Here is a 17,529-nt window from a genome sequence, read left to right as displayed (position 1 = left end):
CTATTTTTCCTCCAACCTCAATTTGAATAACTAGAATAGGACTTCGCTTATAGAAATCTAGACTTCTCTAAGAACATTTCGACAGTATGTCTGACATTCTTATCTCTTAGTTCATCATTCAGCTTTGCTGTATATAAAGGAAAGATATTTTGACATTTGAATATTTGAAAAATAAAAGATTGTATCCAAAGTTATTTTCACTCGAACGAACTCTCGGCGTTGAAGCCCAGTGTGATAACCGCTTGACTGAGGAGAGTTGACATGTAAGTGAAGCGGTGGGGTTAAACCAGCTTCGGTTGTCGGGCTCTACTGCGGTGCTGTGTCTTGCTGCATTGCATCTGACCCATGTAGTTGTAGTGGGTGGGGACAGGGATGACCTTTTATTTACTTGGAGCTAAAAATGGACATCAAATAGGCGTGTGATGGGTGAAGGGTGGGTGCATGCTTTGGCTTGTTACCTCCCTTATGAGGGCGTGTGTAAATTGCAAATTTTATGAGTAAAAAATAATCAGTAAATGAAATAAAAGATACTCTTAGGTGTTTAGGTTTCCATAGTTTTGATTACCAATCTATGAACAGTTAACGACTAGAGGTAGCCTATATACTATATAACATATTTACCCTATATTACAGGAATTTAGTAAGAACTTTTTGGATCTAATTATTTATATTACATGTTTTTATATTATTAATGAAAATATATTTGATTATTCTTATTGTCCATGTTTTTCTCCAGCCTCACTATCTCCGGCACTCCACCATGGCCGACAAGAAAAAGATCTTCGACGACAAGGTTAAGGAGCATAAGGACAAGATGGCGAATAATCCGTTTAGCGATAACTATCGTACATCAGCTCCTACCAAACTGGCAAAGGACGACCCTAATTACGGCAGGTGGGTGAAGTGGAATGCAAATGTTGGTCTGAGATTAAAACTCATCCCTTAAGGTTCACACGAACGTGTAGTGTCTGAGTAGGGAATTTAATGCAATATGCCTCTATTACGAACTCGGTTGTTGCCATATCCCCCTCTTGCCCAAGTAGCGACGTTCCGAAGCATCCGGCCACCGAGCAACAGAAACAGTACAAACATTTCCTGACTGAGAGACAGAGGAGGAGGGAAAACGAAAGAATAAAGTAACAATTTCGAATTCGTTCTTTCTTACGCCTACACCTTCCCTCTACAGGCCCGTCGCAGGAAGCAAGACGGAGCGGCGGGGCAGGAAAGCCGCTGCCCACATTAATGCCGAAGTAGCTGTCCTTTGTCAGATGATCTACGAAAACGGGGAACAGTACGAAGACGGGACTGCTGCCATCACTTTTGGGTCGCTCTTCCAGGTGAGGACAGAGTACAAGAATACAATGACTCATAGGAAGCTTATGCTGTTTCAGTGTCAGAAAAGTTAGACTCATTTTATGGCAATATCTCTGATGGATTAACTGGAGATTCTGCCATAAAGTTAGTCTTAAGTTCCCTCAGCCTTGCTGAAGCAGAGTAGATATATCCCCCTACTATGTTCGTCTAGGTTTTGTTAAGCTATGCAAGTGAAGATGACAACCCCAAATATTTCCACATGCCCTTCCTTTTTATTGCATGATAATTGACTGAATATTGAATATCCCTATTACTTTCAGATTCTTTTCAGTTTTGTGAAAGTTACCTGATTAAACTAACAGATGTCATTCTGTTTTACTGAATAAGTTATCTGAGTAAAGGTTAATTGTTTTGATCATGCTCAAATCTTGTTTTTTACTGTATGTGGAACAAAATCCTTTGCATTCTCAATTGTCAGATTAGTAAGCATAATAGGAAAATGTATTTGGAGAAGGACCAATGATGAAAAGCTGCCAGTGGGTCCAATAAGAGTCATCACAGAGAATCTACTCCCTGCTGCCTATCAAACTTCACAACTCCCTCACTTCTATCTATGAGGATCTTATGTCCAAGTATCAGCTCCCCAAGGAGCTGATATTTGTACACAGGATCCGTCTATCAACTTCTTCTAAGTTTCCTCCACCTTTTTACATGGGGAGGGCATCCCTCCTCTTACTACTATGAGCCAATGACATAGAAATGGCCCCATGCTTACAAAACAGAGAACAACACATTGTTTCTTCCCAGAGTGGTCTTTGGGAAGGCCCAAGGATGTTGTCAGGTACTGCAGGGCTGCAAGTTTTGAGTCAAGTGAAGCTCAAGATGACAATTACTATTATTATGATAATGATGATCAAAAATATGTGTTGAGATTTGTTCAGCAACCAGTTTCATGACTTTGAATTCACTCAATCCTGTTTCAGTTGCTGTTCATTCTCAGCAATTTTGATCCTTCAAGAAACCTCCCCAACCAGATGACTCATACCTGAATGATAGCTAATCTCTTTCTTTTATTGTTTGGCAGATCTACACAGTCATCTCTAATAAGGTGGTGGGGATCCTTCTGAGGGCACGCAAACATGGGCTCGTGTACTTTGAGGGAGAGACTCTCTTTCAGGTGGGTGTTGAGGAAAGCCGACATCTGGCTGTTGCTTCCCTCCTCCTGTTATTAAAAACCAATGGTAGGGAAACTGTCCCAGACTACTATAACACAGACAAACATCCAGATTCCTCCTGGAGATCTATGAGAGGGCTCAAAGTCCACTGGAAGGCTCCGAGTTTCCAGCCAGTGAAATCAGAGGCAACAATTATAATCTTTAAGTCTAATGGTTAGAAACACATGTAGCTAGGAGTGGGGTAGAATATGAAGGTACTGTGGTACTCTTCTTTCACATCTGCATCTTTCAAATACCTTTTATACTTTGTGTATCATACTTTTTATTATTTTGCTTGTAATTTCATCCATTTCTGGTCATTTTTCTTCAGTTTCTGCTGCCCTTTCCTTTCTCCTTATCACCTGTCTGCACAATCACTTTCCTTTCTCTCATTGCAAGTTCTTGTTCCATATACTCATTTTGTCAGAATCATCAGCTTATTTTCCTCATTTCTAACCGTTCTTTTTCATTCTATTTACTTCATACTAGAATTATTTTTATTTGCATACTTAATTCATTATATTTTCCTTGTGCCTCATACAAAAAGAAGCAATATTACTTGTATTATTGTACTTTACCTCTTTTTTATACAGACCTTTTTCAAATGTTCCATGATGACACTAATTCTTTTCCTTTCTCTGTCATAAACTATGTTTACTTCCTTTAATTTTTTCTTTCCAAATATTTCTGTACTGGTCAAAAATCAGAGCAGCATAGATGCAATGATAAAGGAAGATAGTTCTTAATAAAAACTACATTAAATCTTATTTTATGCGATTTATAAGACATCTTAGGGGTTCTAATGCAGGTGATGTCTATCACAATGTTCTCATTATCGCAGAGACGTGATGATGATGTGCCCATTCTACTGATGAAGCCTTTCAAGGAAATTGTAGCAGAACTGAACAGGGACAGGGATGAAGAATTTGAAATTGGTGTGTGCCACAAAGCTAAGTGAACCAAAGAAAAATACTTGAAATATTTTTTCTGAATCCCAAAGGCTTTGATTTCTTATCATTTAGAAAGACTAATAGATTTTGTACTTACTGTGTAATGGTTACTTGACAAAGCTGTTTTTCAAGTATTTGTTGCAAGCCAAATGCACATTAGTAATCATCTCAAAACAACTAAAAAATTGTTTCAATGTAAAGAATATGCATTCACTCCTGAAAGTGAATGGACATTATTCTGCCTTGATGAAACAAATTAATCCATAAGACTAGGTTATATATTGCTTCATCTAACTCATTTTCTCCACTAATGTATTTATTGTAAAACACGTATTTTACTTCATCTAACTCACATTCTACTTAATTATATTTGTGATACAATTTAACAAAGGTGGAAGGGTAAGGCTTACTTTTCTCTATGGTGGATTTTTTTAGTTCATTCTTACTCCTGTGGAGTAGTTGGTTATAATTTTGTATTGGAATAAAAAAATAAAATCTGAAGGCATACTGTGTTTTACTCAATCCCCTTAGAACATTAGCAAACATAGGATTTGGACAAGGAGAAAAAAATTACAAACAATTTGTGAGCACACTAAACTATGCTACCAAAACTTGACTTTTTACAATAAAGAATACAAAGTAAATATACAAATATTGTAAAGTAAAGCTTCAAGACTAATAACTCCAGCAAGGCATCTACACTCAGAAACAAACGTCATCCCTATCGAGTAACACACAAGAAGGATTGTTACACAATTCTATGCAAAAGCCTTACACCCACATTCCCATCATATAAAAGCAGCACACATGACATAACAACAAACCCATAACTGCAGCATACTACTTGCAATCTTCTGTAACAATACCAGTTTAGAATAGGCCCAGCAACAAAACCAAATAGCCCTAGATACAATTGCCACACAGAAGACAATGAACTTGTACTATATTGCCTCATTCTATCCTTAACTTAGCAACACAATATCTCTTCCTTGGGTAATGAATTAATCCAATGCCTCTTATCTCTTGCACAAGACCCATGGCTTTCCTCAAGTGACATATGGACCAATCTGGTGGTTGCTGCCAATTATATGGGAGCCACAGGTCCCTTGCAAGACATGAGGCACTTTATTGACTTGACTGATTTTCCATAGCATACCTCAGCACCTGACAAATATAAAAATTACTAAACAAACCCTGTTTTGGAGACCAATCAATTTCTTTCAAGACCAAGTACTTAGACATGAATCTAGTAAAGAAAAACCCTGACACATTGGAATCACTAAAACCCACCTATGCACTATAACATCAACTTGTGGAATTCGGTTTTGCTGTTTGGAAACCTGTAACCCATTAGCAGCTGGCAATGATCCTCAGGCCCTCCCATAAATCTCTTAAGAAACCTTGGCAACTGATGTCTACTGTATTACTGTGGGAATATTTTCATGTCACTAGCTTCAAGTAGGAGGGGAGTAGTCATCATTTGTAAGCCTGTTTTCTTTGTGTTTATACACATAATCAAAAAACCTTTTCCCCCTTGTATGCATTGGGATTGTGGCCGTGTCAAAGTACAGGGTGCGACAGAAATACCTCCCACATGTTAAACTTTCAACTATATGTTGCTAATGAACTTATGCAAGTGCCAAAGATGTTTTCATTTAGCTAATAACTTGCCATTTTTTTTTCAGGTACCCTCATCAAGCAATATGATTTGGACTGGTGCACATTGTGCTTTTGCTGTAGAAATGTTTTTGAAGAATGGTGAATCTGTAATTGCAACACAGAGCTTTCTGAGCTCATTACAAGTTAGGACGGCATGATACTGTTCCAGATAGAAACTCAATACAGCTATGGGTTGCAAATTTCAGAGCTACAGGTTCGGCACTTAAAAGAAAGCCCCTGGAAGGCCACGAAACGCTCGAATGCCAGATAGTGTTCAAGCTGTGAGACTTTATGTTACTCAGTCTCCTACACGTTCAGCTCGCAAACATGCTTTGGCCTTGGTATTGTCTGATCGAACAGTCAGAAGAATTCTACACACTGATATGCAGTTCCATCCATACAAATTAATGATTGATCAGAAACTGCACGAGCGCAACTGGGAAGATCGCATGTCATGTTCTACTGATGTCCTTCAAAATGTTCCTGTAAATGATGTTCTCCTCACAACTGATGAAGCTCACTTTCATCTCTCAGGCTGTGTGTATAAGCAAAATTTTCATTATTGGGCTGAAAATAACCCCAGACAGCTTCATGAAAGACCTCTACACAGTGAAAGTGTGACTGCATGGTGCGCAGTTTCGACATTAGGTGTATGGGGTCCTTTTTTTTTTTGAGTTGATAAACCACTCGGTTACAGTAACATCTGGCCGATATGTAGAGATGTTGCAGACATTTCTGGAACCAAAAGTAAACGACCTTCACAAACAGAATGTGTGGTTTCTACAGGATGGAGCCACCGCACACACAGCAAGAAGAACAATAGAAGCTCTGAGAGAAATGTTTCCTGGATGTTTGATTTCCTTACGCGGTGACATTCAATGGCCAGCCCGATCTCAACCCTTGCGATTTTTCTTCTCTGGGGTTACTTGAAAGCTAAGGTCTACAAACATCGACCGGGTACAATTGAAGAATTAAAGAATGCTATTCGTCTAGAGATTGCAAAAATATAGCCTGAAATGACTATTCGAGTTATGGAGAACTTCAGAAAGCATCTTCAACAGTGTATAGCGGATAGAGGTCACCATTTAGAGGATGTACTTTTTAAAACCAAATGAATAAAAACTGCAACTCTTTGTTTAAACAACAATATAATTAAGTTTTCATAAACGTTCTTTTTATTCCTTTTGTCAACCTTTAAAATGTGGGATATATTTCTGCAGCACTGTATATACTCATCATCCACCCACCCCTGCCACACCGTTCATGTCAAGTCAATACAGTGACACATAATGCCCACAGCAGGACCTTAGAGCCTGAGCTGGTTTACTTCCACTGCCTCATCATATGCTATATGATGAGGTTCCATCTGTATACCATTTTTTTTTCTCCAAGAGGTACCAAAGTCAAAGAGGCAAGTACCCACTCCCATTCACCACCCTTCCTCCCTCTCATCTTAGCTCCTCATGGATGATGGTTCATCCCTGTATTCCACCCACTGCCCTGGGTCTGAAGCAATGCAGCAAAACACAGCACACCCACAACAAGCTTGCTATATTCAATTGGCAACTTCCCTCTCTCCATCCCAACATGGAGAAAAAGAGAAGACAGCGAAGAAGCCCAAAGATTTCTACCCATCTCACGGGTGGAATGGATGGGAGTGGGTACTTACCTTTTGACTTGGCTACCTCCCTTATATGGGGGAAAAAGCCCTTGGCATTTAGATAGCCTCATCATATAATATAACACCTCCTCATGCACTCAAAACAATTTATACATCAAACAAGAGGAACATCCCACCGGTTGCATCATTTCCCCATCTGTTTACAACCAGTCTCTGTTCACTCCATAAGTAGAGAAACTACAAAGTTCATTGAGATCTTGGGCCCAGTCTGAAGACCAAGTGTGAGCCTCTTGGGGCTGTACCTCCAAATGGTAGTGAGGAATTTAATGGTATTTGAAAGATAGGAAGCACCAATAAGACACCACATACCCCAGGTGTAGTAATCACACAGAAGACATTGCACATATTGAGGTACCCCACCATTTACAGAATTCTGACAATACAAAACTCCTCCTGTGAGTGACCTTGGAACCATCATTGATACTTCTGAGATCTGAGGCTACAGAATGATGGATTTACTAGCACCATGCAGGACAGTAGTTGGAGATTACGTACACAATAATACAGTATTTAACAATCCCTTAATCAGACACCAAAAGATGGAGGAAGATTTACAAAAACATAAATTCCACTTCTTTTTTTTTATTCACAGCTTTGTTTAATTGCCCTTTGGAAGCTTCACCACTTAAAGTAAATTTGTAAGTAATGATCAGGCAGTGGCATCAATGAGAAAAATCCCTTCTTGCAGTTTACCATTAACAATTAACCGCTTGAAAAATATGAGCCCCTTGAAACTTCATATACATGAGGCATAAGATTTGTATAAAAACACTGATCATATTCTAAGTTTTAAATGATCAGTAGAAATGTATGACAATATAGCTCATACAAAGGTCAAATTGGGTTAAAGTCCTGATGATAACCCTAATACTCCCCCTCCTAAAATATCTATCACAAAGGAATTAGATCTACTTTAAGCAAGGTTAGGTTAACTGTTGTACCATGAACAAGATTTCTGATAAAAAATATTACAATGTTTCATCATTGCCCTTGTTACAAAAAGAGAAAATACCATACCAATACCAGCCCCATACACCCGGTGATTATAAAGTCGATAGATACATAGCAACATGACTGACATATTCTAACAACTCCAATTTACAATCCTTCTGTTCCCATATACATGTCAAGTCTTTGAAACCCCTTCAAAGACACTTTATAAAGACTAAGAAGTAGAAGTCTGAAGTTAAGTATTTCAGAAATACAGTTAATAAATATATAACGTCTTCTCTGTAAACATTGTGCTTGCAATTTGTTTAAGTTTATTAAGAGACAAGTATGAGTGACACACACTGCCAACTGTGGTGAAAAGCTTCCACTCCTTCATAAATTAGAGAAAAAAAAAAAAAAAAAAAAAAAAAAAAAAAAAAAAAAAATAATAATAATAATAATTCAAGGCAAATTATACACACAAATTATGTACAAGACTAAAAGATTCTGAAATAGTTCATAACTTACATGCCTAAGATGAATTTTGTGAAACGTTTCCTCCCATTCCCCATACCCTGGAATATGACTATAAAACTTCAACCATGCATAAGTACACAATGGATATCTGTCCATCACATCCTATAATCCAGTCTTTGGTTTCCAGTCATTATGTATTTTCAATGGAATATAAAATCGGTCTTATTTGCATGATTCTCTATATTAATTCAAACTCTTCCCACCCATTCTACAAAGCTCATTGGCAAACAGATACTAAATCACATAGTATTTTTCATTCTTCAGTTGAATTATTCTTTTTTGGCCAATGTTGAGTCAATGTATGTTACATATCTATGACCAAGATACAGGGCTCCAGCCGAGGTGGCAACTCCAAATATAAGTCGTACAGCGGTAGATTCAGGAGCAGCAGTACGTCCGAGAGCCCAGAAGAGCATTGACCCCAGGTTGAACATCAGTGATCCAAACACGCTGTAAAGTAAAGAAAGATCTGATGCTCACAATGAAACAGAAAATTAATTTCTTATCCTCATAATCATTTCATAACTGATGATAACAGGAGGTATCTGCATGCAGTGCCACTGTTCTCTATGAGATAGTAGGATGACTTCCTCCTAAAGAAAAAAAGTTTCTTCTCTTCTCTCTCACTAAGCAGTCATCATGCTAAGAGAGAAATGTACATGGGTGACAGAGTGAGTACTAGAAGTGATGTGAAAACCTATTCCATGGAAAGAGTGCACCAAGGATGTCGGAAGGCTAGGACAGTGCCCTTTACAGAGGACTTTGTAGCATGGAATTTAATGAACCATGCCCTTGGTTCAACTTCACCGGTGGCAGGGTTAGAACCGCCATGTGGCAGGTAGTACTGCATTATATGGTACCAGAAGGACAATTGTGACTCACCATCTCCGTCTCATAAAGTGCCATTTTGTTAACCTCTTCAATACGAGTCAAATATTTGCACACACATCAAGTTGCCTTATGTATGATGCATAATACACGCATTACAAAATATAAAGTTACTGCTGTTATACTCATTACCTTTCACCCTGAATAAATATAACATCACAGAATACAGGGGTTACTCAGCTATGACTACAAAATAAACATAATCAGGAAACCGATGCCAGCATCGTTGTGTTCCCCACTTGCAGCTCATGACACATACACTGGCATCATTATATTCAAGAGATTAAGTACAAACACATCTAAAATCTCTGCAATCTTTGCACAGAAATTATTGAGTAACAATAATAATCATTGCCGAGTTTTCTATATCTATCTTCAAAGGGTTTCCTTCCTCTAGGGAGGTAGCCAAGACACCCACTCCCACACATTCCAGTCCCATCCTTGACCTTTTTTTTTTCCCCTCTCATCTTAGCTCCTCATAGATGAAGGGTCATCCCTGTCTTCTGACCACTGCCTGGGTCAGAAGCAATGTAACAAGACACAACATATCCGCAGCAAGGCCACTTCGCTTAATCAGCGACTCTCCCCCTCATGCAGAAAACAGAGAATTTATCTAAGCTTTTTTCCCCCTTATAAGAGAGGTAGCTAAGTCAGAAGCATGTACTTATTCCCACCCACTTCACTTCCCTCCACCACCCTCCCATCTCAACTCCTCGTGGATGATGGATCATCCCTGCATCCACCAACTGCTCTGGGTCAAATGCAATGCAGCAAGATACAGTACATCCACAGCAAGGCTGCTTCACTTAATCAGCAACACTCCCCCTCTGTCTCAAACAGAAAAAGAAAAGACGGAGAAATTCAATCGGGCTGCATTAATATTTCGTTCACATATAAGCATAACCCTAACCCCCTGTCCTCCATCCATCCCTCCTTGCATAACAGCATCATCCATACACAGTCATTCTCCTCTCATCCCTATCTCTTGCCTTCTCCCTTCCTCAATAAACATTCCCCTCTTGCTCAGCACCCTCTTCACCCCATCTCATCCTCGGTTGTCACCATAAATTCCCTCCCTCCACCTCTGCCTTCCACACCTTTTTTTAGTAATCTTTCATTCATAACTCATTCTTTCCATGAGTACAAATCATCCCCATAATCTTTTATCAGCCTTATATGTCATTTCCTTCAGACATTTCATCTCAAACACGTTTAAATTTTTCCTCTCTACTTTGCTTATATGCCAAGTCTCTGCCCCATACAATGCCATCAGCACAATCACCTCTTTGCATCCATTTCCAGTTGCCTATTTCTTATAATACTTTATTCCCCCAAAGCACTTACTTGTTTCTCTCAATCTACAATTTACCTCCACCTCCATTCCTCCCCTTCCTGCCACATGCAACCCTAAATACCTGAACCTATCCATTTCCTCCAGCCTCTCTCTTACTTCCAACTTACTGCCATCCTCTACCCCTGTACATGTCATCACCTTCCTTTTAACCACATTTACCTTCAACTTGCTTTTATTGTATACCTTCCCAAACTCCGTCACTAGCTTCCTCTGACTTTGCCACAAGCGCAGTGTTGTCAGCAAAAAACAACCGCTTCACCTCCCACTTTTCTCCATTTTCTTTAACAATCTCCAGTCACCTGCCCATTGCCCATACCTTTAACTTCCACACCACCCCATCCATGTACACATTGAACAGTCATGGCAACATGACACAGCCCTGACACAGTCCCAACTTTACCTTAAACCACTCGCTTTTTCCATTTCCAATTCTAACATAGGCTCTACTACTCTCATAAAACCTCTTAACTGCCCTTAACAGCTTTCCCCCATTCCCATATATCTGCAAAATGTCCCACAGTGCCTTCCTGTCCACCCTGTCATAAACATAAAAAAAAAAAAATCCTTACCTTTTCCTAAAGATCTCTCACCTTACTGCAAAAATCTGATCCATGCAACCCCTACCTTTCCCAAACCCACAGTTCCTCACCAATTACTCCCTCTGTTCCTCTCCTAATCCTCTCAATCAAAACCCTCACACTAGCCTTCCCAACTGCACTCAACAAAATAATCCCTCTGAAACTACTACACTCACATTTGTCCCATTTTCCCTTGTAATGCAGAACTATACAGGTCTCCAGTCCTCTGGCACTCTACCCTCCCTTAGACACATATTAAACAACCTTACCAGCCAGTCATTTACTTTTTTACTTTTGGGAAGGATGAGAGGACAGAAGATAGGGGAGAATGGTTGTGTATAGATGATGCTGTGATGCAAGAAGGGGAATGGGTGGGGGATGGGAGGGTGAGGGAGTATGTATGAAAAATAAATTAATGCAGCACAAAGGGATTTCTCCGTCTTCTCCATTTACACATGAGGGGATGGAGAGAGGGGTTGCCAATTTAATGAACCAGCCTTGCTGTGGATGTGTTGTGTCTTGTGACACTGCTTCTGACCCAGAGCAGTGGGCGAGATACAGGGATGTCCCGTTATCCAGGAGGAGCCAAGAAAAGAGGGAGGGAGGGGGGTGGATGGATGTGGAGTATGTGGGGATGGAATGGGTGGGAGTGGTTTTTATACATTTGTTTTTTGGCTACCTCGCTTGTAAGGGGGAAAAAAAGCCTTTGGTATATGTATGTACCGGCCAGTCCACTATTACTGTACCTACCGTCTTCAGACACTCCATATGACACCCATCTAATCCTGGAGCCTTACCTGTTCTCATTATTTTCAGAGCTATTTGCACCTCATCTTTTCTTATTTCTCCTCCATTTTCCTCTCCCATCATTGTCATTTTCTTAGCACCTTCCATTGCTATCACCAATCTCTCCCTAACCTCCTCTACTCGTACATTCAACAGCTCTTTAAAATAATCCGCTCATCTTCCCTTACTGCCTCCTCTTCCATTAAGATCTGTCCATCCACACCTTTTACCTTTTCTTCTCTACTTGACTCACCTCCCCTTACTCTCTTCATTTCCTTCTAAAACATCTTTTCATTGCTCTCAATATCTTCTGTCATATTCCTCCCCCACTTTACATCTGCTCTCCTTTTCGTCTTATTTATCTTTTGTATTGCTTCTCTTCTTTTCTCTTTATACTTCTCATATTTTTCTCTCATCCTACTTTGTAGGAAATCCATGAATGTTCACTTCTTCTTTTCTACTAACTTCTTTATTTCATCATCCTACAACATCCCAAATCCCTTCGGGCTGTGTCACATCATCCACACACAACCACTCCCACCCCTCTCATGCCCCCTCCCTTCCTTGCTCTACACTTAAAAAAGAGAAGATGTGGGAGAAAATCACTCAAGGCTGCACGAAAGTATCATCCATACACAGCCATTCTCTAATTACCCTTATTTCTTGCCTTCTCCCTTCCTTGCTTAACAAACATTTCCCTCTCGCCCAGAGCCCCTTTCATCCCATCCATTCATCTAATCCTCATCATCCCCTCAAGTTCACTTCATCCACCTCTTCTTCCTAATCTCTTTTGATAATCCTTTCCTGTTCCCTGACATTTGGTCCACCTCCTCAACCTTTCCTAATATTCAGTTACCCCCTCCACATTCCTCCCTTCCTCTTTCCCTCCCTCCCCCAGTTCTTATTTAATCTCAGCTGTAACAAGCAAAACTTCATCCTAATAAAGGCTCCATCTTCACATTATGTTTATTTCAATAGATTTGTTGGCAACTGCCACTTTCATACATAAAAACAAATAAGAAAGATACCAGTGCATTATGTGGTTGAAGCTACATGAAACACAGGGACAAATGATGTCAAGATATAGCTGGAGTTGTCTGAATATTCAAAGAAAACACTACACTCACTGCTCTTTCCATTGTGGGTATAATCTTACCTGAAAGCCAGTCTGTCTGATGGGGCTGCCAAGGCCATGTGTGGTCGAGAATACAAGAAGAGAGAACTTCCAACGACAGAAGATGTCAGGCAACAGTTTGTCAGTGAAATGTACTTGGGGATGAATCTGAAAAGACAAACATATAACTATCAACAACTCCTACAGTAAACGAAAATATGATAAACTATGTACATACATATAAGGGAGCATATTCAGAATATCTATGTATACAACTATGACATTTGTAAAAAGACTTAAAATTGAGAAGGGTAATGCTATCTTTAGAGCAATGATACATACTCTTTACATATTTTATATTGGCTTACACTTCAGTTTGTGAATTCAGTTCTGGAAAAATCACATGCCCTTTTTTCACCAATTATTGGATATGCCCTGAACATAACTTTGGTGGATATTCAGGGTAGAGTCTGTGAGGACAATTGGTTACCTCTAATGTCTACATCTAGTACTAATATCTCCTGAAACTGTGGGGTAACCACTGCCAACAACAACAACAACCCTTAACTAGTTAAATCTCAACCAAATGACACACACTAATCTCAGAAAAGGGCTTTCATGAAATAAAATTATATCATTAATGACCACTGTGACCATGAGTTGAAGGTTATTTGGCAGATACAAAACCACGTCATACTTATGGTAGTGACATTTGTTTATTATTAGACTCTAGTCTGTTGCCAAGGTTGATGGGTCTAACAGTTGCTATATGTTTGCTCATGATAGGTCTGCATCCCCACAAAGTCCTGTGATTTAGCTTACCCTTGACACCATGAATCAGACATGTAGTAGTCAAATCAAATTATCAACCTTTCCCATTAGGGAAAAAAAAAAAAAAAAATGGCCTCACATTTGATACACAACCTTCAGCACTTGCACAAAAGACCAGTGAAGGTAAATAAGAAACTGAACATACTCAGACTAGTAGCAGGCATCAAAACACAGAAAAGAATCTACAAACAATACAAATCAAACACTTAACAATAACTGGTTGCACAAAGACAATGTGCATAGAACATTTACATTTGGAAACTAAAATCCTTCCTATGGAGCAGCACATAAGAATAATAGGCACAAAATTTTATGAAGAAACCTTGAACCTACCCATTCCTTCCATTGACAACCACAGCCCACTATATGCAACATAAAGTCCATCAGACTTCTACTATAACAACTGCAACAACCTATCCTCAGTGCCCATTAATACATCCATATAAAACACATACTGTACATACTCAGGTCACAAAACAAGTACTCCTTAATAGATTGCCCAATTCTGCCCCAGCAGAGAAGTCACACCCAAGTCAAGTAAGAATAATATTGCTATAGCCTATACCCACATTCAAGTTATCATCATCAACTAAATCATTACTAACACAGAATCAGATTGGTAACACTACCTAAAATGTAACATCACACAAGAAGAAACAGAGAATATTAAACTAAACTGTCCCACACTCTTTCCAGTGAGTACAGCGCATTTTTGTCTTTACACAACCATGCCCAACATACCATAGGGATTTGTGCCATCCATAAAAGTGCCAAAAGCTTATTGTGATTCCGTCCCCCAATTCCTTCCATGCTAGAGTTTAGGGGGTGGTCCCACAATGTAGACATCAACACACCAGTATACAAACTATATACACTCAATAATGTAATATGAGCACTGCACACTCCCCTAACTTCACAAGACATACCATAACAACCTACAGACTATATAGAACAAACCCCTGAAGATAATTACAGGCTGCACAACTGGAACACCTACAGACTATCTACACCATGAAACAAAAGTCTTCAAAGTCAAGTATCACCTCAATATAGGCATGCAAACATATGCCTCAGCCTCCAAACACAGCCTACACTACATGTGAAGAAATATCAAAGCAACACTTAAATACCTACATCACACACAAATACTCTCTTCACTTCCTCCACAACCACCATACATTTGCCTATAGAAGCATATCCATGATCATATCACTTACTCAACAGACTGAAAGATAATACACTACTGCATTCCTGACCCCTGATATCCATCCCTCTGACTTTTCCCTCCCCCAAGAGAACAGAGTCCACCTAGCCAGGCTGCAGTGTGGCCACCATCCAGCTCTTCTAAGTTACCAGAGATGGATGGATGAAACACTGCACCCCATGCTATTCAACACATCATGGAAGACTGCACTGTACCCAATTATGCATGCCAACAACACAAACTCTAAAAGAGATTTGTGGGAAAACCACATTCCAACCATGGCACAACTCTTAAGTCAAATGTCCAAGTGATTACCCGATGAGCAGGGTCATCATGTGAGAGGCAAACTAAAAGACTATGGTGCCTCAGCTGCTGCTGAATAAGGCAGGTTATTTATTCTATGTTGGCACATTTTTCTCCATTAGTGTCCATAATCAATTGCATATTGGCTTTGTGTAAAAGGAATTTATGCCTAACTTCAGAACCCTGATAAGGGTTGGAAAAATTTCATGTGCATAAAACGTGACAAGAATTGCAAGTGCCTTGAAGACAACCTTCCCCCTCTTGCATGGTATCTACAGACCTTCAAACCTCCATGTGCCATTTCAAGTTTCTAGCAACTTTTATGTCTGCATCTCTGAATCAATTTCTCTTTATTTATATATATATATATATATGTATATACTGTATATGTATATACATATATATATGTATATACATATATATATATATATATACATATATATATGTATGAGAGAGTGGGTGCAGGAAGAATAAGCGAAGATGGGCTGGAACTTTTTATTGCTTATACATTTCGACCGACTCAGTCTTCTTCAGTAAGCTGTCTACAAAGAGTTTGGACCTCACATTTATACATCCGAGGACGGGGACATGGACAGGTCATCCCACTGGCTTTCTGGGGATTCCCTTTCCTGTACCATGCATATGTTTCCCAATTGTATTTATAATTAATTTAATTGCTGCCTTTGACAAACAAACAAAACCTTCCCTGTCATTGATATTTTCATAAGAGTTAATGTATCAATGACAGGGAAGGTTTTGTTTATCAAAGGCAGCAAGTAAATTAATTATAAATACAATTGGGAAACATATGCATGGTACGGGAAAGGGAATCCCCAGACAGCCAGCGGGATGACCCGTCCATGTCCCCGTCCTCGGATGTATAAATGTGAGGTCCAAACTGTTTGTAGACAGCTTACTGAAGAAGACCGAGTCGGTTGAAACGTATAAGCAATAAAAAGTTCCAGCCCATCTTCGCTTATTCTTCCTCCACCCACTCTCTCATCTGTCTAAACCATTCATCATATATATATATACAATTTCCACAATTTAAGGACTACCGGTAATCACTAAATAATTTCATAATCTTCATCATGTCTGAAATGCTACAGGTAATCTACTATCTAGATTTAAGTACAGTAACCCCTGAAAAAGCAAAATTTGCTAAAAAATTTAGACAGTATGACTTACCCATCAATTGGGGTTGTCAAAGGAAAACTGTTGTACAATTGTAAGATACAGCCAGAATTTACCACCCAAAAACAACAAAATAGACACCAGGATATCCAACAGTTCAAAGATTTTAGATTGATATAAATTTGGTCACAGAAAACCATCAGAAACAGAATGATAATTAAGTTTATCCAAGTCCGGTAAATCACTAATTGATAATAATGATACACATTATTATGGTTATTACACAAAATGAAGTCAGGTAACCTAAAAAAAAAAAAAGTTACTAGGTGTACATATTTCTAAAACGATAAATTAATAACCTTATTCAATGAGAACATCTTCATGAACCGTATCAAATCCTTGTCACATTAGTTTCGAAAACCATCAATTTTGCTCTTCAACTTATCAGTATTCACGGATGCGAGCCACTCGTAGTGACAGAGGTCACAGGGTCCTTGGCAACAAGCATTTCAAGAATAAGGTTTAGACATCTCACACAATCTCACTTGGGAATGCACAACAACAAATTAATCGTACCTATGAGGCCACTTGAAATTAGTGACGTATTATATAAGAGAGTTTTTCTATAGAAGCAGGCACGGTTTTCAACAACTCTTGCCGTCTTGGCAACAAAGTTTTGTTGTTAATCATTCTCGTATTATTTACTGATGCATACTATGTATGTATTTCTGTGCAACAAAGAACATATGTTCATCTACAAACATGCGAGAAAATACATTATATCTACAAATAAAAACAAGGGGGTGAACTCACAGAAAGTTGAAGTTTTCATATAACTCTGGAGCAAACATCTGTGTACTCATAACACCATAACCGAAGCACCCATCCATTGGTGCATAATAATATAATAATGTTTTTTTGTTGATTGGCTGGAGGCCCCCTTTCACGAGGGCAGTATTAACTTTTTCCAAAACACTCGCCATTACTTGCAGCCTTCTCGTTCTCAGATGCTGTCTGCTATCCAGCTATAAACAGTCGTTAAGAGTTCAGAG

General features: G+C 39.0%; 2 protein-coding genes across 3 annotated transcripts in view; one reads left to right on the top strand and one right to left on the bottom strand.

The window, feature by feature from the left end:
* The window catches only part of LOC143023904 (actin-binding Rho-activating protein-like), a 23,741-nt gene extending 15,532 nt beyond the window's left edge, over positions 1-8,209 (top strand). For both annotated transcript variants that reach the window (XM_076182571.1, XM_076182570.1), the window contains 4 exons: positions 737-894; positions 1,187-1,337; positions 2,399-2,491; positions 3,370-8,209. In XM_076182571.1, the coding sequence (XP_076038686.1) occupies positions 737-894; positions 1,187-1,337; positions 2,399-2,491; positions 3,370-3,486 (519 nt within the window). In that variant the 3' untranslated portion in view covers positions 3,487-8,209. The remainder of the gene's footprint in view (positions 1-736; positions 895-1,186; positions 1,338-2,398; positions 2,492-3,369) is intronic.
* LOC143023905 (uncharacterized) lies at positions 7,385-17,529 on the bottom strand. The gene is made up of 3 exons (XM_076182572.1): positions 17,291-17,529; positions 13,048-13,173; positions 7,385-8,735 (listed from the first exon to the last, which is right to left on the bottom strand). The coding sequence occupies exons 1-3, from the start codon at positions 17,458-17,460 to the stop codon at positions 8,555-8,557; spliced, it is 477 nt and encodes a 158-aa protein (XP_076038687.1). The 5' UTR covers positions 17,461-17,529; the 3' UTR covers positions 7,385-8,554.

This window comes from Oratosquilla oratoria, unplaced genomic scaffold, assembly GCF_046742065.1.
Source record: "Oratosquilla oratoria isolate Oo_2021 unplaced genomic scaffold, ASM4674206v1 SCAFFOLD69, whole genome shotgun sequence".
Lineage (NCBI taxonomy): Eukaryota > Metazoa > Arthropoda > Malacostraca > Stomatopoda > Squillidae > Oratosquilla > Oratosquilla oratoria.
This window is presented reverse-complemented; position numbering and strand designations above follow the sequence as displayed.

Excerpts from the sequence above, each read along its gene's own strand:
- LOC143023905 (XM_076182572.1), bottom strand. The coding sequence starts at position 17,460 with ATGGCGAGTGTTTTGGAAAAAGTTAATACTGCCCTCGTGAAAGGGGGC. Across the intron at positions 13,174-17,290 it reads TATGAAAACTTCAACTTTCT|ATTCATCCCCAAGTACATTT; the intron begins GTGAGTTCACCC and ends TTGTCTTTTCAG. Across the intron at positions 8,736-13,047 it reads TCAGACAGACTGGCTTTCAG|CGTGTTTGGATCACTGATGT; the intron begins GTAAGATTATAC and ends TTTACTTTACAG.